The 25,466-nt window shown below is 46.2% G+C and overlaps 1 protein-coding gene across 1 annotated transcript in view; it reads left to right on the top strand.

Moving 5' to 3' along the window:
• The first annotated feature begins 7,956 nt into the window (after positions 1-7,956).
• RAB38 (RAB38, member RAS oncogene family) overlaps positions 7,957-25,466 on the top strand; it is a 38,523-nt gene continuing 21,013 nt past the window's right edge. Inside the window, exons 1-2 of the mRNA XM_084842556.1 lie at positions 7,957-8,227; positions 24,823-25,103. Coding sequence (XP_084698682.1) covers positions 8,011-8,227; positions 24,823-25,103 — 498 coding nt within the window. The 5' untranslated portion in view covers positions 7,957-8,010. The remainder of the gene's footprint in view (positions 8,228-24,822; positions 25,104-25,466) is intronic.

Raw genomic sequence — 25,466 nt, 5'->3', positions numbered from 1 at the left:
CACAGAGCTGTTGTTGTGAGGAGAAAATTACGAGGAGGATTACGTACGCCGCCTTGGGTTCCTTAAGGAGGAAAAAAAGCGGGATACAAATGTAATGAATAAATATAAATGTAATAAATAAATCCCATCACCCCCATGCTGCCCGGGGCACAATTGGGGTCGTAGCCCAACACAACCAGAAGGCAACAGGTTGGGGAAAGTTGCTCTGCATCAGGGGTATTGAACTTCTTTCAGCCCGACGGCCAAATTCATTTCAGTGGTGCAGAGGGCCAAAGAGGCAAGGAGAACATGTCAGATTATTTCATCTAACGGCTCTTCCTGCGAGTAGCTAAGCCTTTGGAGAGGCATTTCAGCCTTATAGAGTGGAAGAAGAAATGTGCAGAAGCCAGGAAAACACCCAGCCACCAGTGGTCAGGAGAAAGGGGCACGGTCAGCTGGTGAAACCTGAAGGGGTCCCAGGTGTGCTGGGTTTGGCCCGTGGGCCATCGCTCCTGCTCTATATTCTACTCTCTGCATATCGAAGATGCTGGATCATGCCCCCAGTCTTCAGATCTGTTGAGAAGACTGAAGAACAGTCACATGAATCCAAGAGGGTTACTTAGGACAAAAGCCTACAGCTGCCTTGAGCTATACAGGATGAAGCGTGGGCCAAGCCATCCAAGAGCATATGAGGAGGGGAAACTAATATGTGCAATGTCCATTTACCATGTAATAGAACAAGTCCCGGTGCTTTTTCAAAACCCGCCCCAGGTTTTTCCTCTCGAGAAAATGAACTATAAAACAGGATAGAATTAAACAGCTCTATTCTAATGTAATCCTGTCTCCTTGCACAGACTGACCACTCCAAGCCGATAAAAATCACACTCTGGCTTCCACTTGACTTTGCTTTGTGCTCTTGTCGAATTTTTAAGAAAATTGTTTCTTTTAAAACAAACAAATAAATCACTGAAATGATTGGTGAAAATATAAACCCAACTTCGGTGGCAGATACATATATCTCACACCATGAACCCTGGAGGAAGAAGTAAGCTAATCGCCTCTTTGGATTATACAAGAGATCCATTGTATATTTATTTATGCAAATTCCTTGTCTCTCAGCCAATCAGTGAAGTGTGTATTTAGTGAGTCAAGAGCCATTTTCGCTATAGGTATGTTTGATGAATCAACAGTTCTTTCACCTTGGGGAATGTTTTGCTCAAAAGGAGGGTGGGGGAAGTAAGGGAACGAAATGGAGCCTAACCTGAACCAACTGATTAAATCTCTCTTGCCCCACAGACAGAAGCTGGGAGAAATAAAACGTCTTCTGTAATACGTTGAATTTCTTTATGGATGTGTGAGTTCCTGGGCCCTCCAAGGAGCTGATGAATGATTGTCACACAATGTACCAGGATGACACGACTCATGATCCACTGAGCCCAGAGCCACGCATGGCAACCTTCAAGATGGCTGCCAACACTACTGTTCTTGCATCTTGCAAGTCAGCATCAGAAACATGAGGGATATCAATTCCCCTGGCTGTGTCACTTTTTCGGTTCATTTAGCTTGATGAGTTGTGCAGAAAACATACAATAAAAATTAACTGGAAAATTAAAGAATGTAGTAGAAGCTGGTGGACTGAGAGACATTTTTCTCCCTCTCCCATAATACTAAAACAAAGGGTCACTGTATGAAGCTGATTGGTGGGAGACTCAGGAAAGGTAAAAGGAAGTACTTCTTCACGAAGCAACACACAGTTCTATTATTATTATTATTATTATTATCCCACATTTTTCCCAATATTGGGACTGAAGACGGCTTTACAACATTAAAAACCTTTACAGTTAAAACATATAAATAGAAATACACAAAAGTTAAAAATATAATTAAGTCATCAATGATATTAAAATTGTGTAAAATATCAAAATTTTAAAAGACAGCAACAATATAAAAATTGTATCAATCCATCATATTCTCATGGGTCCAGACTGTCTATCCCCAAAGACCTGCTGGACCAAAAAGTTTTTGCCTGCTTGCGGAAACATACCAAGGAGGGTGCCACTCTCGCCTCCATGGGAAGGGAGTTCCAGAGCTTTGGGGCAGCCACCGAGAAGGCCCTCTCCCGCGTTTCTACCAGGCGAGCCTGTGATGGTGGCGAGACTGCGAGAAGGGCCTCCCCTGAAGATCTCAGGGCACGAGCAGGCTCATAGGGGAGAATACGGTCTTTCAGATAACCTGGACCCAAGCCGTACAGGGCTTTATAGGTCATGACCAGCACTTTGAATTGTGCCCAGAAACAGACTGGGAGCCAGTGAAGCTGCTTTAGCAGGGGAGTTTTATGCGCAGAGTGGCGCAGAGTGGTAGGCGGCAGTATTGCAGCTGAAACTCTCCCCATCACCTGAGTTCAATCCCAGTGGAAGCTGGGTCCCAGGTAGCCGGCTCAGGTCGACTCAGCCCTCCATCCTTCCGAGGTTGGTGAAATGAGTACCCAGCTTGCTGGGGGAAAGGTAGTCACGACTGGGGAAGGCACTGGCAAACCACCCCGCTACAGTCTGCCACGAAAACGCCAGCACAAGCGGCATCCCTCTAGGAGTCAGCAATGACTCGGTGCTTGCACAGGAGTAACCTTTCCTTTTTCCCGTATGCTCCCTGTAGCTATGGAACTCACTATCAGAATTTGTGGTGATGGCCACCAACTTGGGGGGCTTTAAAAGAGGATTAGAGAAATTCATGGAGGAGGCTATCAGTGGCGACTAGTTACTTCCACTATGCCTCTGACTCCCAGATGCTGGGTGGGTGCCATTACAAGGGGGTGCCCTTGTACTCATGTAGTCCTTGTGGGGTTCCCTTGGGAGCATCTGGTTGGCCACTGTGCAGACAGAACGCTGGACTAGGTAGGCCGTTGCTCTGATCCAGCATGGCTCTTCCTCTGTCCGTCAGCTGCTTCTCCTCCTCAACAAATATACCTCGAAGAGTCAGTCACACAGGGGTGTTCACACAGCCCCTCTCACACGTTCAAAGAAGCCACGAGGAAGAACACTTCTGCTAGCCACACCACCTTCACATCGACACATCCCACTCACATGGAGGAGCCCTACATGCATCTGAACATGCGCAGCCTCCGGGGGTGAAGCTGGCACATGCCGTGGCACGCACGAGGCAGGGCAGGAGGTTCGACGGGACTTTGTCGTAGGCAGTGATGTGTTTGTGAATTCTGAAGTGCAGGCAGTCATCGTGACAGTGCCCCCAAAGAGAGTGCAAAAATTCAGGTGGCAGTGTTGACCCATATTAAAAAAAACAAACAGTTGCAGTGGTTTTCATCTCTACCAGGAACAGGTCGTTTGTAAAGCTATTGGGTCTTAATTGCCCAGTCAAGACCAAGCCACCCCAAAATACTTTGCATTACAGCAGGGGGGGAAAATAATTTCCTCAACAAATTAATAACAATAACAATAATTCTCCCCCCCCCCGCTACTTTGAGGATTCCAGCTATGTTCAGGGGCAACAGGGATTTTTTTTGGGGGGGGGTGGCAGATGATTTCAGTGTCCCTGCTAATAAAAGTACCCATCCCTGTGAGTCCTGACCCCACTACACCACTGCTCCTAGGTAAGTGAGTTTGCTGCCTAAGAAAACTAGCACTGGGTTGTGCTGTTATATTTCTTCTCCTCATTATAGATTGTTGACAATACCCAATAATAAAGAAAATCTCTATGTTTGGCCAAAAGGGAGAAGAAGAGCTTCCTAAGCCATCCAAATAAGCAAAAACTAAACCGTAAAACAGATTCCCCCACCCCCACCCCAGGACTTGAACAACAAGATTCAACCATGCTGTATCATTATCTGTTAAAAAGAGACCTGATTCGTTAAGCATTTTGCTACTCCAGACCAAACTTTACCTAATGCTAAAAACTTTACTTAAGATCCCTGATAGGCTTGTTAACTTCACTAATGAAATTAGTTCCCGTAGTTTATACCCAATCCTGTTTCCAAGTGCTTGGGCACATTTTCCAAGGCCTAGCAAAAACAAACAAGCAAGGGGTTCCAAGAGGTTTCTCAGGAACAACTTGCTGTGCAAACTTCAGCAGGGATATGGCTGGATCCAACGGCAATTGGATATTTAACATGACTAACAGAGTATCGGCTAAACTGCTGTGTCCTCAACTGTTTCTAATAAAAACAGAGTGGGCTTGAATCTCAAGCTGCTAACTGCTACAGCTTCCCCCAGGTAAAACAAAACCTCAACTGGAGATTCATTCGAATATTCATGGCTCTCATATCTCCCTGCCTAATCAACCTCCCATGGTTGCTGTTGTTTGAGGCCACAATGCTTCTGGATCTCTGGACTGCAACAGGAAGCAATGACCTCCATGTGTAAATTAGCCACTGCATGCGCAAGATAGCAGGCGGGGGTGAGACTGAAATAGCCCAAATCCTGGTCTACATAGGCAGGAGAATGAGGTGGTAGAGTTGACTGGCATAGCCTTCCCCAACCTAAGTGGCCTTCAGGTGTGTTGGACTGCAACCCCCATGATCCTCGGCCAGCTTCATGCTGGTTGGGGATGATGGAAGCTGTAATCAAACACATCCAGAGGGGGCCAGGCTTGGGAAGGTTGTTGTAGCATTTTAGGCTACAGGTGTGTTGCGGGGGGGGGGATTATTTAGACCATGAGTATGTTGGGCAGATACCACTTTTTACTTTTCCCATCTCAAACCACAGTCTGCCCTTGTATTGCTCCGGCCATGGGCATCAACCTCTTAATTTAGAGGTGCCAAGATAGTGATAAATCAGATCCAGGTTTACTTACAAGGACTTTATTGAGTAACTTACAGCACTCAATAAAGGCTTACCTAATGGTTGGATCAGCCAGCTTCTCTGAACCCAGAACCATGGGGTAACATGGGTTTTATAGCATACATGTTAGCAATGAGGCAGCATGACAGCAGCAAGCACCCCCAGCTTTCATTCCCAACACAGACTAGCAGCACTTGGTTCTCAGCACAGCCACCTGCAGCTTTAAGACAAACAAGCTTTACCTCCCAGGCCCATCTTGATAAAGCACTCTACTCATTAGTATGGAATGGCTTGAGACCACTGCTATCAGCCCTTTGACTCATCCTGGTAAATCTAATCAAGAGGCCTGTTAGGGAAAACAGCCTGCCAACTGACCAAAGTCAGAGAGCATCTAAGCGCCTCTAAAATTAATAGCTTGGTTCAGGCCTGGGGCCTTACAGCCCTGCACTTTAAAAACCCTAGTAAATCAGGGAGGAATGTTCTAGCGAGGCTCCTTTCCTGCTGTTACATTTTAAAAATTATTATTACATTTATTATTATTATGTTTACATCCCGCCTTTTTTCCTCTTGCAAGGAACCCAAGGTGGCTTACATGATCCTCCTCCTCTCCCTTTTATCCTCACAACAACCCTGTGAGGTAGATTACGCTGCGAGTCAGTGACTGACCCGAAGTCACCCAGTGAGCTTCGTGGCCGACTGGGAACTAGAACCTGGATCTCCTGAGTCCAACACTCTAACCGCTACCCACACTGGCTCTTTCTAAACTTACAGGGACAGAGGAACAATAAAAACATGTGACACACACTCACGCGCACTCCGTTCTATCACCTCAGGATTCCATTACTCCATTATATGCTGCATCTTTATTATATTTATATGCTGCTTTTCCATTAAGGAGATCAAAGAAGCATCCATGCCCCCCCCCTTCAATTGTCACAACAACAACAACACTGGGAGGTAGGTTAGAGTGACCGTATGTGACCTTCCCTCCCGGAGGCCCCCTCCCTGCATGGCTGAGTGGGGATTTGAACCAGGGTCACCACAACCCTAGTGTGAAATTCTGACCGCTACACCACTCCGGCCAGGACCTTGTTGCATAACAAAGGCTGCAATCCTATGCATACTTGCTTAGTAAGGGTGCCATTCTACGCACGTTTAGACAGAAAAAAGTCCTACAACTCCAGCAGCTCTGTCTAAACATGCAATGGATTGTGTACTCTAAATTTCATTTTAACCTGTGAAACTTGCACCTGGGTAATGAACAATTTATTATAAATAATGCAATATATAAACACAATATGAATAATACCCATATTTATAAATAAACAGGATATAAATGAAATTAATTTTAAAAAAAAGAATATAAGAGTGTGCCCTCACTGCTCAGAACCTCCCGAATTTGTAGGCTTCCAAGATTCCTATGCCTTCCCGGGCTGAAGCCGGCAGGGCGGGCGGAGTGGCAGAGGCAATCATTGCCTTCCTACCCTTCAATCTCCTGCATTTTTTTTTTCTAGATGGACTTTTCAGCCTGTCTAGCAAGAGAGCTTCAGAGGGGGAGAGAAGGAGGCTGGAGGATACTCAGGGTATCTCATATCCTGGCCTCTCGGGTCTCCTCCCCTCCCCACCCATTGGAATGCCCCTTTCCTCCTCCTCCTCCGAGGTTGCTTTTCCAACCTTGGAGAAGCAGCTGGCACAGTTCTTTCTCTGCCAACATGAAGGGGAGGGATCTGGGGTCAGGTCGACAACTTAGCACTGTCTCCGACCTCCGAGGGTTTTCCCGAGCCGTCCTATGATCCCTGGGATGCTTGCCCATGGACTGTAGGATTGCTCTCCAAGTTCTTATTTATTATTTGTAATTATAAGACCCCTAGAAAACAGGTAAACTAAGCATCGTATGATTTTTTTCAAAATAGAACAATAATGAAATAAAATACAAAGAAAAATACAAAAACATAACACAAACCCAACATAATAAAAAAATAGAGATGCAAACACGAAAGCCAATATGATTTTTAAAAAATACAATGCAACGTCAAGCCAATAAAATATGGTAAAAACTAAAATTGAGGGGCTAAAACTAGCCAAGTAATAAAGCAGGCCTTAAAACCACCACCAAGTAGGGTGCTTCCAGACCAGCGGTCTTCTCCGGACCTATGGGAAGGCACTGCACAGCCATTCATTCTAAATGGATTATCTGCAGTAACAAAAAAGACAGAAGAAGAAGTGGTAGGAAAGCAAGCGAAGGTCAAGGGTTGAAGATGAAGTTGTCTGGACCTCCTTAAGGGAGCAATCCTATGGCTGCTAGTCAGCGGCCAGATGGCCATAGGATATGTGGTTTTCTGGGAACCAACCTTGGAACTCGGGCTCTGAGGTTGGTTCCCGGAGACCCGACCTTACCCCCCTTTTTTCTGTGTAAATACGCTGGGATTGTGCCCTGAGGCTGCAGGCTTAAACCTGCTTAGCTAGGAGTCACTCCACTGAACTCAACGGGGTTTACTTCTGAGTAGACATGAGCAGGATTGTGCTGTAAACGCATGGGAAGCCCTCCTCAACAGTAAAAGCGTGTGGGGGTGGGCGAGGATCGGATTTTTCTGATCGGAAAAAGAAGACGAAAACCTGGCGTAATCCGATTGAAGCGAATGGATTTACTCCACAAGTAAGCGTTACGGCGGCTGGCCTACTTTGGAGTCGCCGGGGGATGGTAGCCGAGGGCCAAATTGCTGCTGTAGCCCTTCCACCACCACCACCCCTGCTGCGGCCCCGACCCGCCTCCCCGCGCCTCTAAATAGAGATTGCCGAACAACGATCCACTCGATGGAATGGAGACGTACAACGCTAAAACAAAACCAGGCAGAACAACGGGCCGTTCATGAGCGCTGTCCCGGGATCGTGCCTGCTGGGGGGCGGGGGGAGAAAATTGCGGAGGGGGGCAGGATGCGTCCCACGCGATCCGCCCCCGTCATACCATTCCCAGGGTAAACTTTGCCAGAAGACGAAGAGTTCAGCCGACGCGCGTGTCCCCGCGGCCGCCAGGACCCCCGGCTGCGGACTCACTCCGGAGCGAGCGAGAAAGGCGCCGCGCGCCCCGCCCCGCCTTGCCCCCGCCTCGCTCCGCCCGGCCCCGCGCCCTCCTCGCTCGCTCCGTCCGTCCGTCCCTCGAGCGGCCGCTCCGAGCCCGGCGCTCGCCAGACCGCGGGGAGCGGAGCAGCGGGCGCAGCCGGGCAGCGCGCCAGCGGGGACGATGCAGAAGCCGGCGGCGGCGGCCGGCCCGACGGAGCGCCTCTACAAGCTGCTGGTGATCGGCGACCTGGGCGTGGGCAAGACCAGCATCATCAAGCGCTACGTCCACCAGAACTTCTCCCCGCACTACCGGGCCACCATCGGCGTGGACTTCGCCCTCAAGGTGCTCAGCTGGGACCCGGAGACGGTGGTGCGGCTGCAGCTGTGGGACATCGCCGGTGAGTGCCGTCAGGGGCCGGCCGGGCGGGGTGTCTCCGGCCGAAGCGAAGCTCCCGAGGGCAGCCCGCGTCGCCCGGCCCAGAGGGGCTCGGGGACTGCCGCTCCCGTCGTCCACAGCCAGCGTCGCCCCTAGGGAGGGCGGATGGTGGCGCCCTTCAGGGGTGTGGGGCTGCAATGACTGTTGGCCCTGCTGGTTGGGGGTGGTGGGAGTTGTAGTCGCGCGCCTCTGGGGGGCGCCAGATTGGGGAACGGCTCCTCTGGGGAACTGATTGGCCGGGAGGGGCAGAAAAGGTGCGGGGGCTAAAAGTACTTCCTTGTCTCCAGAAGTGCAGGTGCGTAATTATATATGCATGATAACATCCAACGTAAGTCTTACTTGGAGTAGGACTCTAAGTAAGCCTTGCGTCGGCTTCTCCTACAGTAAGTAGGACCTGTATTGGATTTTACCCTTAAGACTTGTTCAGAAGCTGGTTTTGAAACTTGGACACAATTCGTCCAAACTCACAGCATGTTTACTTGGCAACTAAGGATTTTAGAATATGTTGTTATTTTTGTTATATTTTTTTTTAGCTTTGTTAGGGGTTTTTTGTTTGTCTGTTTTGTTTTGTTAAAACTCACAATTAAAAAAATGGGGAAAAAATGCTTATTTGGCTGTCCAGTCCTTAATTCACTGGGGCTTGTTCCCAAGTTAGCATGAACAGGCCTGCAGTCTTAAGGATTTTTTAAACCCCGTTCAGGTTCTGGGTTCTGAACTGTGGGCACGATCCAGCCAAAGTTACAGTTACTTAGCTGCCTCATTTAGTTCAGCGGGGCTCTTTCCTCCCATGAAAGTATGCACAGGATTGCAGCCCTAAAGATGTCACATCCAGAAGCTGGTTTCTAGATTTCACAGCACCATTCAATGCATGTTTGCTTGGATCCCATTGGATCCCTTGGGGCTTGCTGCCAAGGAAGCACACATAGGACTGCAGTCTAAGCATTTTCAAATCCCATTATGAAGTTGGCTTCTAAACTTTGTCCAGACAAACACAAATCCAGTGCTGTCTTATGCAAGTTTCCTGGGAAGGTCTGCAGCGCTCAGTGGGGCTTAAGCATTTTTGAGTCCTGCCGATTTAGTGGGGGAGGGACATGGTGATGTCCTAGGTTTCATTTAAAAATATATATCCTTTATATATTTTTAAATGAAACCTAGGACAGGATCCAGCCAAAGTTAAACTCTTGTAAATCCCGCTAGGTTCCTTGGTAGAGATTTAGTAATGTGCTTCGTGCTCTGATCAAAATCCATGGGATTTTAACACGTTTAACTGTGGATACATAGTGCCCAATATATTAAAAAAAAGTTATCTGAGACTCTGCTTTTAAATCGTTCTGGAGCGTTTTGTCACAGATACAAGGGGGAAATCATTTAAAAAGTTTAACACACACACAGGGCACAGTCCAGCTATCATTAAATTGCTTAATCTTTGTCAGATGATGCCTTTGAATTGTAAACGTATTAGAGCAGAGAGCACTCTTTTGTGCCCGTTATGCTGCCGAGCATGGTGCGCTGTCTGTAAGGAATAACGACAACAAAGAAACTTCAAAAAGGGGTTTCTGACCAACCTTCAGATCCAGACTTAGTCATATGTTGAGAAAACTGAATTGAAAGCAATTAACTTAAATTAGTCATTTAAGGATGCCATCCTGTGTTGATAGTCGGCAGCCTCCGAAGTTGGAGGTTGCTGGGTATCCTAATGCAGGATGACTGGAGCATGGAGGCAATTCTTGCCTCTGTGCTCCAGCTGCCCTGAATTTTTGCTAGACGGGCGATTTTGCCCATCTAGCTACAGTGCTTCGGAGCGGGAGGGAAGAAGGTTGGAACAAGTATAGGAAGCAGCATAAAGCAGTTTCCCTAGTCTCCTCCCCACCCCGGAACCACCCCTTTCCCTCCATGTCTGCACTCAGTTTTCTGAGCGTGGAGAGGTAGCCAGCACAGTTTTCCCCTTGCTGGCTATGCGGGGGAGGGGGGCACAGTTTACTGGCAACCTCAGAGCCAGTAAACTGAACAATCCTATGGCCCCCAGACACTGTCCAAGGGCCACAAGATTGCTCTCTAACTTAAGTCCCATTGATTTAAATCTGTCTACTCTAATTATGACTAAGTCTGGATCCAGCCATAAGACTGCATTTCAGAAATTGTCTCCAAAATGTATCTCTTAAATAGTAAGAAAAGAAAAATAGCTACTCTTGATAGCTCACTACTATTAAAATGCAGCTCCTTTTAAAAGTTTAAAAGATAACAACAACCCAACAACCTTAAACCAGTGGCCACTTCATACATTTACATTTTTTCTACATGGAAAGGATTCCCATATGGGAAAGTACATGCAGTCCACATGTAGATTGGCATATGTGATTATCCCTCCTACATGTATTTTGCTGCATTTACTTGCAGCAAAATCCACATCTGTCAGTGATCCCATGGGATGATCTGCAAGCAGGCTGGGTGTTATTTCCCTACATGGGTTTGCCTTAAAGAAATTAAGGGCGAAAATATAGAATACATCTTACCTGGGAAGTAGGAATTGGGGAGAGGGAATTGTGTAAGGAAGGCCTTACTTACTCATGTCCCTCATCCCAACTAAAAACTGAAATGGGCTAAGGAATTGTTTGGAGATGGCCAAGAGCCACCATTCAGATATGGAAATTCATTAAAAACAAAACAAAACAAAAAAACTTCTGCTATGTTCAATTCCTCTCTCTCTCCTCTTCTGAATCGCACCTATTTGGGACAAAACTCTCATTTGTATATCATCCATTCTGTCTGTTATATTTGCAAGAAACGGGGTGAGTTTTAGAAAGAATGGCTTGCTTTGCACACATACTTCAGATGAAAAAGAGCTGCCAAACGGCTAACTCTAGTGGTTATTTATTTATTTAAAACCTTATAGCCCAGGCAAAGCGATGATTATAATAATAGCCCAGTTCGCACAACAACCCAGTTTTTTTTAAAAAAAATCTTGGGTTGTTGTGAATGTGGTGACTAAACAAACCAGAGTTGCTCCGTCCCTGGCTTCTGTAGCGTGACATGCGAATCAGGAACTCTGGCTTGTCGGGGGAGACACAAGCTGAAGCTGAAGCTCAGACTTAAACCCAGGTTCCAACTCTGGCTTGTCTCTGCTCTGAAAGCCAGAGTTCCTGGTTTGCACACAACACTAAACTTCCCAGGAACGGAGGATCCCTGGGCTGTTTAATCGCTCACATGGGCAGCAGGACTCAGTGGTGGCATTTAGGGTTGGACCTCAGCCCTGCCTCGCCCCCCCCCCCAAATGACCACCCAGAGAGTAGCGGGTGATGAAACAATCTCCATTGTATTCAAGTAGTTATGATGGTGCTATGATTTAAAATGCAAAACTGCACATGCCCAGAGTTGGTTTTTTTCAAAATCCAGGCCAGCAAACGCTTTGCTGTTATTCCTCTAACAAAGCAGGAATGGAGAAGCAGTTGTAAAGCATGGAATGGTGGTGGCAGGCGTTGGGGGAAGAAATGTTAGTTGTGTCCTTCACAACTTAGGTAATACCCATGGTCACTGAAAGGGGACCCCCATAATGGCGATTAAGTCCAGGGTCTAAAATTATCTAGCTGCACCACTCGTGGGAGCAGTCAAGTACCACATACCAGCACACTGCCACATTTGCAGCAAGCCAGGGTTTAAAAAAACAACAACCCTGGTTTGTTGTTCCACGCAAACCAGGCGTTTTGTCTTATCCGACTGGCTTTCCTGCAGTCATGTGAAAACGTGGACACACTACTCAGTGCTTCTGGGAACAACCACTGTGGTCAGGTTCTCAGCTAAGGCTGGTTGGTTCACACATTATGGGTTTTTTTTAGGTGTACAGCTAAGGAACTTGAAGTGTCTGCTTGATAATATAGAATGTGAGCCGCAAACCGGGACAAACCTGAGGCTGCAAGCACATGCAGCCGAAGCCTTTTCAGAGGTTAGGGTTGCAATCCTAAAACATGCTTACTCTGGAGCATGCCCCATTGAACACCCTGTGGTGCAGTTCGGAGCACACATGCACAGGCGTGCGCTCCCAGTAAATGTATTATGGGGTGGAGTTGGAATCATTTCTGCTATCTGCCCACCCATTCGTCTGAATGCGCGTGCTTAAAGCATAGGTGCTTTGACAAAACCAGAAACCTTACGAAGACTCAGCTATGTGTGTATCAGCTCTGTACAGGCCTTCAGATAAATGTGTGGAGGTCAGGAGGGGCGACAGCAGACTTTACCCTATTTATATACACACACATATACGTACGTGGATATGTGCAAAGGACTAGCTCAACGTTCCCCAACCTGTTGCCTTCCAGATGTTCCTCTGAATAACCCAATGATGTGGGAACAGTCCAGTGTTATAACAGTCCAGCAATACGCCTCTGTATAATCCAGTGTGCCTCTGAGCGGCTGAGGGGAAACAAGCAGAGAGGGTTACTGCCCCCGTGTTCTGCTTGTGGGTTTCCCAGAGGCATCTGGTTGGCCTGTGAAACCGGATCCTTGACTAGATGGCCTGTGCAGTGCTACACTTATGTGATTTTACACTCTGGACTTAAGGGCCTTGCAGAGAGGCTCACCCCTCTTTCGATGGTAATGTGCATTCCAGCCTTCCACAACCTGGTGCCCTCCAGATGTGCTGGACTACAACTCCCAGCATGCCCAGCCAGGCATTATGAGTGCATTTTCTGTTGCAAACCCAAGTTCACTATATAGCTATCTTTACATCGGGGGGATATATATTCAAATATATGGAGGTCTGATTTTTAATAAAACCTTAATAGTTACAGACGGCAATTTTGACTTTTTTCGTTAGGTTGTTGGATCCTTTATTTTTACATTCTTTTTACCCATTACAGGCACGTTGGTCCAACTGCATCCAGAAGCATTTATTTGGTACCATGTCAGCTGATCTTTTCTTATTATATACAAGAGGAAAAGAAAGAAGTTGCATGGGTTTTTCTTTATCAATAAGCATGCAATCAATTGCCTCTAGAGGCAATAATTAACTGCATATATACAGAGAGAGAGAGAGGAACATCAGTAATAGTAGAGTTTAGCAATTAAAGCTGTTGATTCAAAAATAATTCCAAAGAAGTCTGAGGAACATCAGAAGATTATATTAAAAAAAATCTTCTGATGTTTCTTAGGCTTTATGGAATTATTTTTTGAATCAACAGCTTTAATTGCTAAACTCTACTGTTAATAATTTTTGTCTCTCTCTCAAATTACATGAAACAGGGCCACAGATTTTCTTACATTCTTTTGGAATTAAGGGGTTTTAGAAGTTTGTGCTGTGTGTTTGGCACAGCTGATATTAGCCACACTTATGCAATGAGTGTCTTTGTATTTCATACATTCAACATTGCACAAATTCCCAACTTCTTAGGCTGCTACAACATGTCTAGAACATGGGTTGGCAGAAGGGAGATCTCCGCATGTTTTGGAATTCAACTCCCAGAAGCCCCGGCTAGCATGGTCATTGGTGAGGAATGCTGAGAGCTGAAGTCCAAAGCATCTGGGGATCTACTTTCTGCCCACCCCTGCTCTAGAATCCTGTGCTAGTATGAGGCAAAAAGTGTGAGTCTTCTTCTGTTACAGCAGCAACGTGGCAGACATTGTGCACTGTTTGTGCTACTGTCTGCCCTGAACGAGAGGCACCCAGCAAGAGTGGCCTGAAAATGCAACTACTCTGAAGGCTGGCAAAATGGCTGGGAGTCTGGGACAGCAAAAACAGAAATAGGGAAAACAAGACTTAGGTCATTTGCTTGTCTGCAAGAAAATTCATGGCTAAACCAACAAACTGTGGTTAACATAAACCATAATTAAGTGTTATCTGCAAACACAGCCAATACAGACCAAATTAGATGGACCAATGGGCAGCATTCTATGTTCCTAAGTTTAAAAAATGTGGGTTTGGGTGCCTTTTTGTAAATCAGTCCCATTCCTTGCAAAATGCATGGGCAGAGTTTAGGGTTGTCCCTTTTTATCAGTGCCCAATCATCATTTCTCTGTGCCTGGTAGAAACACAGGGCCCTGTCTTCCGTGAAAGGTCCTCTCTGCTTTGAGAAACTGCAGAATTGATTGGTGTCCTTCACCTTCTTTAAGTTCCCTTCTTTCAGCTCCTTATGTTTCTGGCTGCCTGATTTATATATGTAGCCAGCCATGGCAGTGTGGTATATGTGCTGATGTGAGTGATGAAAGCTCTTTCAACACTATCCCTTTCCCTGGGATCTAGCAACTGTTCTTCTATGCACGCATTTACTCTGATGTGGTCTGGAGCCTGTAAATCAGGGGTGTTGAAACTCTTTCCACCTGAGGGCCACATTCGATTTTGGAGAAGCTCTCGGGGGCCATTATCCAGTGCTTGGCGGGGATGAAAGCAAAAGGGGGCAGAGCCAAAACACTAAAAAACACGAGGATATTTTAGCTTAAAGCTCTCACTGCCAGCAACTAACCCAGCCTTAGGAGAGGCAGTTCAACTCTTAGAATGGGGAAAAAATCTGCACAATAGCCAGGAGAGCATGAAACAATTGGTAGTTGGGAAAAGGGGATGGGGGCCTGAGGAAGGGGGCAAGTTACAGGAAGCCAGATTCCAGCTGAACATCAGGAAAAACTTCCTGGCTGTTAGAGCAATACAACAATGGAACCAATTCCCTAGGGAGGTGGTGGGCTCTCCCACACTGGAGGCATTCAAGATGAAGCTGGACAGCCATCTTCCAGGGATGCTCCCTGACTTGGATTCCTGCAATGGGCTGGGGGTTGGACTTGATGGCCTTGTAGGTCCCTTCCAACCCCACTATTCTATGATTCTATGCCCATCTGGGGAAGCTGGAGATTCATTTGGGCTGGATTTGGCCCTCGGGCATGAGGTTCTACACCCCTCCTGTAAATCCTAGCAGCATCACTGGCTCTCAGTGTCCCTGAAGTCTGTGGTACTTACCTCCCACTCTTGTTTCCATCCCCTGTCGGCTGCTCTGGCCTCTGTGTGGAAAATGCAAGCAGGTACAAATAAACCCTGGGACTTGCAGTTCTTGAGAGAGCACAAGGGTGGTGGCGCATCCTCTCAAAGGCCAAGGGCTAGAGCTTCCTGGTCAAGCTCTCGCTTCCTCCCTCTCCCTCTCTCAGAGGAGCAGCCGCTCACAGTTCAGAATGTTGTTTATCCTTTTCTAACATGGCTCCAGGGAATCTCGCAAGGTCTAGATAACCCAAGGAAACACGTTTGCAGAACACCTCCTCGAGCATGATCAACAGTGTAGCCTTCATTCCCCCCCCCCTTGTGGTCCTGGGCTTGCAGCCCTTGCCAGGATCTTCTGGAGCTCCATAACTGCATAAAATCTCCCCTTCTCCCCCTCCCATGCTCAAGCCTGCTTGTCACCAATGGTGCCACAGGCAATGCCCAATTGAATGTCCATTGACACCATGTAACCACCAAAGATGTTGGTTACTGTCAGAAAAACCTTCTAACTATTAGTTATATAAAATCCAAAGTTTCGGTCTTTTCAAAAAAGAAGGTTAGATACTCCTGGACTCTAAATAATAACAGATTGGAGCAAGTAGAGCTATATAAATATCTAGGCATCTGATTTTATGAAACTGTAAATTGGAGGGTGCAGGGGAAATCTGTTAAGACCAAAGCTGAACAAAATGAGAATGCTGTAGCCCATTCTTTTCTTTATTAAAGGTGGAAAACACATTCCAGCAGCCATCCGAGTTTATAAAGCTAAAATCGTCTGTCAGACACTCTTTGGGGCACCAATTTGGCTTCCAACGGCTAAATGCTTTTTAGAAGGTGTACAATCTTATTTTCTCAGATCTGTATTTGGTGTACCCAGGTGTGTTGGGGGTGCTGTTCTTAAATTGGAGGCTGGCCTTAATTCTTTGAAGTGTCTGGCACGGACACATTCCATTCATTTCTGGCTCTATTGCTGCGTTGTGGTCCCTCCACCTCCTTTTCATCTTTGGCAGTAACTGATTCCTGTACATCACTTTGGAGAAAGGAAGTGGCGCAGAAAGTTAATTCAATAGGGCTCTCCCCTTCCTATTTGCTGTCTTTGGACTGGGATAGCGCAGAATTTCTAGTTAAACAGAGGTTGCAAGATATTGACCTCCAAGAACTCTATCGTGCAGCACAGGGGCCATGCTCCCCCAGATTTTTGGGTTTGCCAGGCTCCTTTTCCAAAGACAGAATGGCTTATTTAAACTGGCTATCAGTTCCTAAATATAGGAAAGCATTCTCTTTGGTCTGGCTTAATGTTTTACCCTCTAAACGCTTAGCTGGAAGATATTCCAAAACACTGGTAAATGAGAGATGTTGCCTTTGTAACAATGTTGAAGTAGAATCTGTAATACATGTTTTGTTCAATTGCTGTTACTGTCAGGGGGTCAGAAATGCCCTGATACTTCCAATTACTCAATCTTTTTCAGGTTGGTCTTTAGAATCTCTTAGGTGCATCTCACTCAAAGGATCCAACAGATTAATTGCCAAGGGAGTTGCTATTTTAATTAGATCCTCTATGGCACTGTGATTTAGTTTTATGATGTAGAACAACATATTGTATTGTTATGTATTTTGTATCTTTTGATGGTGGTCAGTTGATCATAAATAAAGGATTCATTCATTCATTCATTCATTGTGTAACTACCATAGACTTGGCAGTCTCTTGGCAACCAAGATGGTAGCTAAAGGGAGAATCAGATTTAAGCACTAACCTCATATCCAGGTAGTCCTAGGAAATGGCAATTGAGACAGAATAAAGAAAACAGCACCAAAATTCAACCAAGGACCCAACCTGGGTCCTTCCAGATGTTTTGGCCTACAATTCCCATTGTCCTTGACCATCTTGCTGGGGCTGATGGAAATTATAGTCAAAACATCTGGAGGGACCCAGGCAGGGGAAGGTCTCAGTTAAGGGGAAGAAGGTTTCAGCCATAATCACATGGGGGTGGCAAAGTTTAAGCCATCTCTACAGCTCAGGTTGAGTGAGAAATATTAATGTGTTCTTGGCTGAATTTTGGTGCTGTTTTATTTATTTTATTTTGTTTTTGTTTTCTGCCCCAGCTTTCTAATCTCTGAGCCTCACATTGAAAACAGCAGCCATAATGACTGGATAGATTCCTTTTCCATGGCTGCCAGTTTCCCCTTTATGAACAAAGGCCATCAGGAACCTAGGGATACTATTCAAGTGCTTAAAGTGCTGTAAAGCAAATATTGGCATTACGCGTCAGTGCAGAGTACATTAGAGTGCACTTTTGCTGGAACGCATACTGTGTTCTCATGCAAAAATGAGATAGTCACGGTGCTTTCTTGGCTATACATTCCCTTAACAATAAACCACAACTTTTGTAAAAGTGGAGCGATTTTCTTTCTTGCCACTCACTACTGGGAATATAGTGTGGGCGCCAAACAGCAGAGGCTGAATTTTGATGCATGGACCCACTAAGAAGTTCTCCCACACAGATTAAATTTGTGTCCAGTTCTGGGCGCTGCACTTTAAGCAATGGTATAGTGGTCAGTTTTGAAGTGCAGACACTTATTGTGATAGTCCCCATAGCCACATCCCCAAGTAGAGTAGCAAAATGTAGGCAGCTGTATTGATCCATATAGACAAACCAGTTCCATCAGTTTTCATCTCCCCAGGAGCCGGTCTTTTGCAAATCAAGTAGGTCTTAATTGCCCGTTTGAGCCGTGGGGCAATATCCATCACTGTCTGTCTGCTTACACCATTGATGTAGCGCTAGCATAAGTGAGGTATAGCGCAACAGCAATAGTGTATGCTTGCATACTGGGTTGTCCCACAGGGGTGTTTGTGTGGAATTTCAGAAACAAAAAGGAGGGGAGCCATAAGCCTCACCTCCTAGAGAGTGTTGGTCCCAATCTGAATTGAGACTGTCCACAGTTACACTAGAGTAAATAAAACTATCAGGCTTAGCTACACAATGAGGATAATGTGTATTTTGACTCTGAGTTGACATGTATGGGATGGCACTGTTATTGCAATACATTTTAAAGAATTCTCCCTTTAGGCTACTGTATCAAAAACTAGTATATTTTTTGCAAAGGAGATATCCTGGCATACAAGGAAACGTCAACAAGAAATGTTTAAACAACACATGATGTAGCGATTCATCTTATTAGTCCATTGAGACGGATCATAAGGCATCTTTACCGGAAACTGTTTGTAAGAACTGTTGGTTATGACCTTCAGTTTTTCCCCAAAAGAACATGCTCGAGTTCATCTTTATCAATGGACAGCAGTGTTGTACAAGACAGAAATAAGCAAAGGCACAAGAAACTTTTGGAGTTTCTGGGTCATGTGCGTGAATTTGTCCCCTATTTTAAAAACACGAATGAAGTGAAAAGAATGTTGGCCTATTAAACAAAAGCTCAGTGTTACAAACCTGCGATTTTGTCTATGTAATGAATGGCCCACCTTATGTTGTATGCTTTTAGCTCATTTTTTTAAAAAATGCAAGAGGGAGAAGAGGCATTGAGAGTGGCCAGAGTGATAAGTGATGGATCTGGATTCCTGAAGTGATCTAGTTGTTACTTTTGTAAACCCATCCTTCCTCCGAAGTGCTCAGACTGGTATACTGCTTAGCTCAGGGGTGTTTGGCCCACATGAGGTTCCAGTCTGGCCTCTGCAGTTCCCAATCTGGCCATTTCCCCTAGCCCCGCACTCTTTGGCCCAACCACGATCACTTGGTAGTTTCCCAGCTTTTGTGCAGTTACCACAACCCCATTCTAGACAGTTGAAATGCTTCTCCAAAGGCGTAGATGCTGGTAGCAAGAGCTTTAATTATTTTTATTTTTATTATTATGTATTACATTTCTATACCGCCCCATAGCCAAAGCTCTCTGGGCAGTTTAGAAAGATGAAAAACCCATTAAAAATACAGTATACAAAGTTTAAAGACCCATTTACATTAAAAAACACACACACAAATGGACAGTACACACCAAGACAACATATATCTAAAAACAACTTTGAGCAATCAACCATAACCATAGAACAAAAATAGGACCTGATTAAGGACTTCTTCACATGGAGCTTTTATCCTGCTATTGAGATTGTTCACGGAAGTTTTAGGGCCCTTTAGATGACGCCATTAACTTCCAGGGCGTCTCCTGCACTAACTGACCATTATTCCATTTTTAAATAGAACAGAGATAATGAGCTATCAAATTACCCTGCTTGTGTTCTGCTTGAGTTCCCTCCGTGAAAAAGGAAAAGCTGCAAGAAGAAGAGCTGGACCAATGAAACCTATAGAAGACTCAGAGAAGGGGGAGAAGAAGGGGGAAAGGAAGCACATGTAAAGGGAGTCCATTATGATCCTGCATTTAAAAGGGAAGCAGAAAGCCCTGTTTTAAATGCGGGATTTTAGGCTAGTATGGAGATACTCATTGTATTTTTTTTTTTATTTATTCATTCATTCATTCATTTATTTCATTTCATTTCTGTACTGCCCAATAGCTGAAGCTCTCTGGGCAGTTCACAAAATTTAAAACTGCAAAATGCAGCATAAAACAAATATGAAATAGGAAAGCTTAAAACCACAATAGAACAGTACAGTCAGAATAAAACCTAGCAGCAATGCAGAGATTACAGATTTAAAACACCAAAGCTAAAAAACTAGGAAGTTAAAATGCTAAAATACTGGGAGAATAAAAAGGTCTTCACCTGGCACCAGAAGGAGTACAATGTAGGTGCCAGGCGAACCTCTCTAGGGAGCTCATTCCACAGCTAGGGTGCCACAGCAGAAAAGGCCCTCTTCCTGGTAGCCACCCGCCTCACTTCCTTTGGCAGGGGCTCAGGCTAGGGATGGCGGAGAATTTCTCCCCGAAACTTCGGGGGGCCGAGCGCCAACGTGTTCGGCCCCCCGAACAAGTTTCGGGGAGAAATCCTCCGCACCCCCCCGGGACGGGACTTACCTTCACCGAATGTCCCTCCCGGTGGCTGGTCCGGCCGGCGGTTCGGCAGGTGTTCGAGCGAGGCAGGAGCGGCAGCCGGTCTTTCAACCGGCTGCCGCCGCCGCCATTGCAATGAAAGAAAGAAAAAAAAACGCCCCCTGATAGGCTACGTGATGATTAACGTAGCCTATCACGGCTAGATTTGCAAAGTCAGCCGTGATAGGCTACGTCAATCGTCACGTAGCCTATCACGGGTGACTTTAAAAAAAAAAAAAAAGTGTGTACGGATAATGGCGGCCCCCATAGGGAGCCGCCATTCCCCTTCCTTATTTGGTCGCTGTAGTCTACATAAAGATTTACGTAGGCTACGGCGAAAATAAGGGCAACGCTATTTGCGTTGCCCTTATTTTCGCCGTAGTCTACGTAAACATTTACGTAGACTACAACGACTAAATAAGGAACGCGAATGGCGGCTCCCTATGGGGGCCGCCATTAGCATACGCGATTTTTTTTTTTTTTAAGTCACCCGTGATAGGCTACGTGACGACTGATGTAGCCTATCATGGCTGACTTTGCAGATCTAACTGTGATAGGCTACGTGAATCGTCACGTGGCCTATCAGGGGGCGTTTTTTGTTTTTTTTTTAACTTTCGCATTCACGGCCGGGCGAGGCGAGGCGCCTCCTCCCCGGCCTGAATTTCGGCCGGGTGAGGCGGGAAGCCTCCCCCCCGGCCTGAATTTCGGCCGGGGCGAGGCGGGAAGCCTCCCCCCCCGGCCTAAACTTCACGGGGGGACCAGCGAAGCGCCTCCCCCCCACCGCGAACGTCCTTCGAGGACAGGTAAGTGACTTTCGTCCACCCCTAGGGCTCACGCAGAAGGACTGCTGGGGATGATCTTCAGGTCCAGGAAGGCACATATGGGAGGAGACGATCCTTCAGATATGCTGCCAAATGCCTGAGAAAAGGGAAAGGTCTTAACCTGGCACCAAAAAGATAGGAATGCTGGTGCCAGGCAAGCCTTGTCAGGGAGATCATTCCATAATTCCATTACTATGCTGGTATTTTTGGCCCCACCCCTTTTGCCTTTAGTCTCACCCACTACTGGAATGTGGCCCCCAAGAACTTCTCTGAAATTTAATTTGGCTCTCAGACTGAAAGTGGTCCAACATCCCTGGCTTAGTTTCACAGACAGTGCTAAAGCAAGTACTGTTCTTCTAAGGCTTTCTAGATTTGTCCCAGGGCAAACGGTCATTTGGTGCTACATCTGAACTAGCAAACTATGGTTTGAGATTGAATCAGGGCTGGCTTCAAGGTTAGGCATGAGTGGGCACCTGCCAAGGACCCACCCCCCAGCCGTGGCCCACTGACAACAGCCCCCTGGCGTTCGCTTCCTCTTCCCTACTGCAGCCTGCTTGCTCACCTGCCTCTCACTCTGGCCCAGATAACAGTGGAGGTGAGAAGGAGGAGAAGTGGATGCCATGGCCAGATGCTCACTGGCTCTCTGCCTGGCAAGCAAACAGTTTGTAGCAATGAGAAAGAAGATGATGAGCAAAAGCAGCTGATCACAATGGTGAGAAAGTAGACAAACGGAGGGAAGGGGCCCGTTGGGGGTGCCTTGCCCCAGGGCCCTCCAAAACAAGGAGCCATCTCTGGTTTGAGTCAGCCCTATGGCATGAACATCTCAGCAATCCTGCCTCTTTAAGCATCGTTCTCTCACTTTGCTTACAAGGTCATGTTGTGTCCTGAATGTTTGCCTAATGCTAGCATTTACCTTTGACCTGACCAAGGTGACATACCACGCTTAGCACGAAAAGGGGGCTGACCCATTATTTTCCATATATGGAAGTGTCTGCTTTCAATGGATACTCTTGTAAACACTGGAAATGCACAGCTCAGTCTCTTTTCAGGAACAGCATCACACCACACACCCAGTCCAATATCAGCTTTTTCATATTTACGTTGTTTCCATCATAAAAAAAAAGCATTGATTGATTTTCTCAGAGTCTCCATGCATCTAGTAGTGTGTTTCACCAAGCTACTCTGTTGATGGGCTGTTTTTTTTAAAAAATCAACCAATAAAATTGATTTTAAGATGAGGCTTTGCCAACTAATAGCTTTTTCAACGATCTGTTGTAGAGTGAATATCTGTTCACAGCGTGATCTCCCTGGGTGATCTAATCTGGTCTATTTTCTTCAAAAAGTATTGTCTGTGGTCCTCCTTATTTTATCCAGCGTAACTACAGTTATCTCCCCTCCCCCCACCCCGCAAGAAGGGGCAAATTTGTATCTTGGATATGACCATCCATATTTCTGTGGAGTTTCTAAAATACCTTCTCTCCATCTCTGATTGCATCTCTTTTTTCTGTCATGTTCTGTTGCGAAATCATGTCAGCAGAGCGACCCAAATTCCATCTCCAAAACTCAAGCTCTATAGCAGGGGTGTTGAACTTCTTTCAAGCTGAGGGCCAAATTCTATTTCAGACAAGCTCTCAGGGGCTGCATTCCAGTGGTGGGCGGAGCCAAGGGCAGAAAGGGTGGCACCAAAATCCCCACATATTTTAGTTTTAACTTTTGTGAACTGCCAGGAGAGCTTCAGCTATTGGGCAGTATAGAAACATAATAAATAAATTAGTTTAAAGCTCTTAGCTAAGCCTTAGAGGCTGCCTTTACACTAAAGAAAAAACCAGAAGCCCTCCTGTTGTGGAGCCTTTCCACATTTACAGCAGGCTCCCAGACAGCGACCACATGACCACTGAGAGGGGAAGTTTTTAATTTTCAAGGTTTCATAGAGATCAATGGAACAGCACCATCTAGTGGCTGTTTTGATAGCATAACAATCCAACCTAATTTGATAGTTCATTATTTCCAGATCTTTTTAAGATGGAGTAACCAGGAAGTACCTCTGAATGTGCACTGGAGGTTGACGACATCATGAAAAGGACCCGCAAACATCCATGAGTGAGCAATCTCAATAGCAGGATAAAAGCTCCATGTGAAGAAGCTCTTAAAAGAGGCACATTTCAACCTTTTAAAGTGAGGGGAAAAATTACACAGTAGCCAAGAAACCATCAAACAATGGGGGGGGGGAGTGCAGCCAGGGGAAAGGGACGTGGAATTCTTGGAAAACTTGGAGGGATGGAGTGGGACCAGGTGGGCTGGATTTGACCCCTGGACCTGAGGTTCTGCACCCCTGCTCTGTAGGGACAGTGGGGCAGATCCAAAGAAATGTGAGTGGAAAGAGTTCACCAGTTAGCGTTGTTCCGCAAAATGTGGTACAGGTGCCAATGGAGGACTAGTGGAACATCTCAAGCTGTGTCAAAAGATCACGCAGCTGTCTGTCAGTACTTTGGCTGTGCACAGTTCCTAATGGGAAGCAAGGTTGGGGGGTGCTTCCCCATTGGAAAGCAAGGAATGCTTTGCTCTAGGAGTTTGGGGTTTTAAAATGGCCCTGCTTCCAAGCAGCAGCTGCAAGAGCTTTCCAGTGGGGAACCACAGGCCCCCCAACTGTTCAGCCTCATGCTGTGCACATTTGTTTGCTTTACTGCACTTTTAAAACTGTCCATTAACCCAAACTCTCTGGGTAGTGTACAATACATTCAAACAGAAGATGCAAACAGTGAAGGAACAAATAAAAACAGCGCATAATAAAACTAAGATAACTAGCAGCAAGGAGTAACAAAAACAAAAGCTACAGGTACATACAACCAAGGTGAAACCAGCAGCAAAATGAAAGAGTGCTAAGGTTGAAAAGCACTAAAAACAGTTCTTTAAAGTGCCTGGGAGAATCAAAAGTCTTCACCTGGCACTGAAGGTGCCAATGTGAGCCTCTCTGGGGAGGATGTTCCATAGAGAGGGTCCCTCCACCGAATGCCACATGTCTGGGGTTTGAGCGATATACAGTTGAAGATATGAGGAAGGATCTAACCATGCCCATGCACTAGTGCTATTGACATTGTACTAGCAGAAACCCAAAACTTGTGCACCACCAATAGTGCTTGCTAGCGTGATGGGTTTCCCAGGAAAACTGTCATGTTAGCAAGCGCTATAGATATTGCATAAGTGCTGGTTTCCGCTAGGACAATGTCAAAAGCATGAGCACATGGGCTCCGTCGGATCCTTCCCCATGGATTCTAGAGGGAATAAATGGCCTGATTTAGTAAGGCAGGTTTCAGACAGACCAGATAAAATCATGGAATCATAGGGTTGGGAGGGGCCTACAAGACCATCGAGTCCAACCCCCTGCTCCATGCAAGAAGCCTGATTCCCAGGCAGTCCCCCATCCAAGTACTAACCAGGGCTGACCCTGCTTAGCTTCCGAGATCAGGCACATCCAGCCATTTGCTCATAACTGGTACTCAATCCGAACCCAGGAAATGATCAGATTGAAAGATTCCCCGTCAAGTTCAATGGCCTCATCTACATGGGGCTTTTTCTCCAGTTCTACTCCACCCCAAGTCGATAGTGTCAGATGGCGTTCTGTAGGTATCCCGGCGTTTCTTGCCCTAAATCCGGTGGGTTTTTAACTCGTTTTGTGTCGGATTTTCCTGAATATTGACTTGGCAAATGTGTGTGTGTGTGTGTGTGTGTGTGTGTGTGTGAGAGAGAGAGAGAGAGAGAGAGAGAATGTTAAGAAGTGTGCTTTTATCATTATAGGTCAGGAAAGGTTTGGGAACATGACCCGTGTCTACTATCGAGAAGCTATGGGAGCATTTATTGTCTTCGATGTTACGAGGCCGGCAACGTTTGAAGCAGTAACCAAGTGGAAAGAGGATTTGGACACTAAGCTGACTCTTCCTGACGGCAAACCTGTGCCGACAGTTCTCTTGGCCAACAAATGTGACCAGAGCAACGATGGGCTTGCGAACAATGGCATCAAGATGGAGCAGTTCTGTCACGAGAATGGCTTTGTGGGATGGTTCGAAACGTCAGCTAAGGTAACTGTTTTTGTGTTACATCGGCTAAGGCCGCCTTTCCCAACCTGCTGCCTCCCAGGTGTGCCGGATGTCAACTCCCATCAGCCCAGGTGGCCAGTGACCAATAATTCTGGGAGTTGTAGTTTAAAACACCTGGAGAGCAGCCAGGTTGGGGGAGACTGTGCTAAGGGAACTGTTCTTGTATTACTTCTGGTCTGCTGTTTTTTCCCAAGGCCAGTGGTCCGCAGATGGTGGCTGGACTTCGTAGCCAAACATTAGCTTCTACTAGCCAGTGGTGAAGTCCAGTCCCACCATGATAGTGGGACAATACTATATGTATTTATCAACACAAATATGAAACTGATGATGCAAACTCAGGTTTTA

This window comes from Heloderma suspectum, chromosome 3 (assembly GCF_057233095.1).
Source record: "Heloderma suspectum isolate Gila_16-S chromosome 3, 16-S_ref, whole genome shotgun sequence".
NCBI classification, from domain to species: Eukaryota; Metazoa; Chordata; class Lepidosauria; order Squamata; family Helodermatidae; genus Heloderma; species Heloderma suspectum.
The sequence above is the reverse complement of the archived record's forward strand: the minus strand, read 5'-3'. Positions and strand labels throughout refer to the sequence as shown.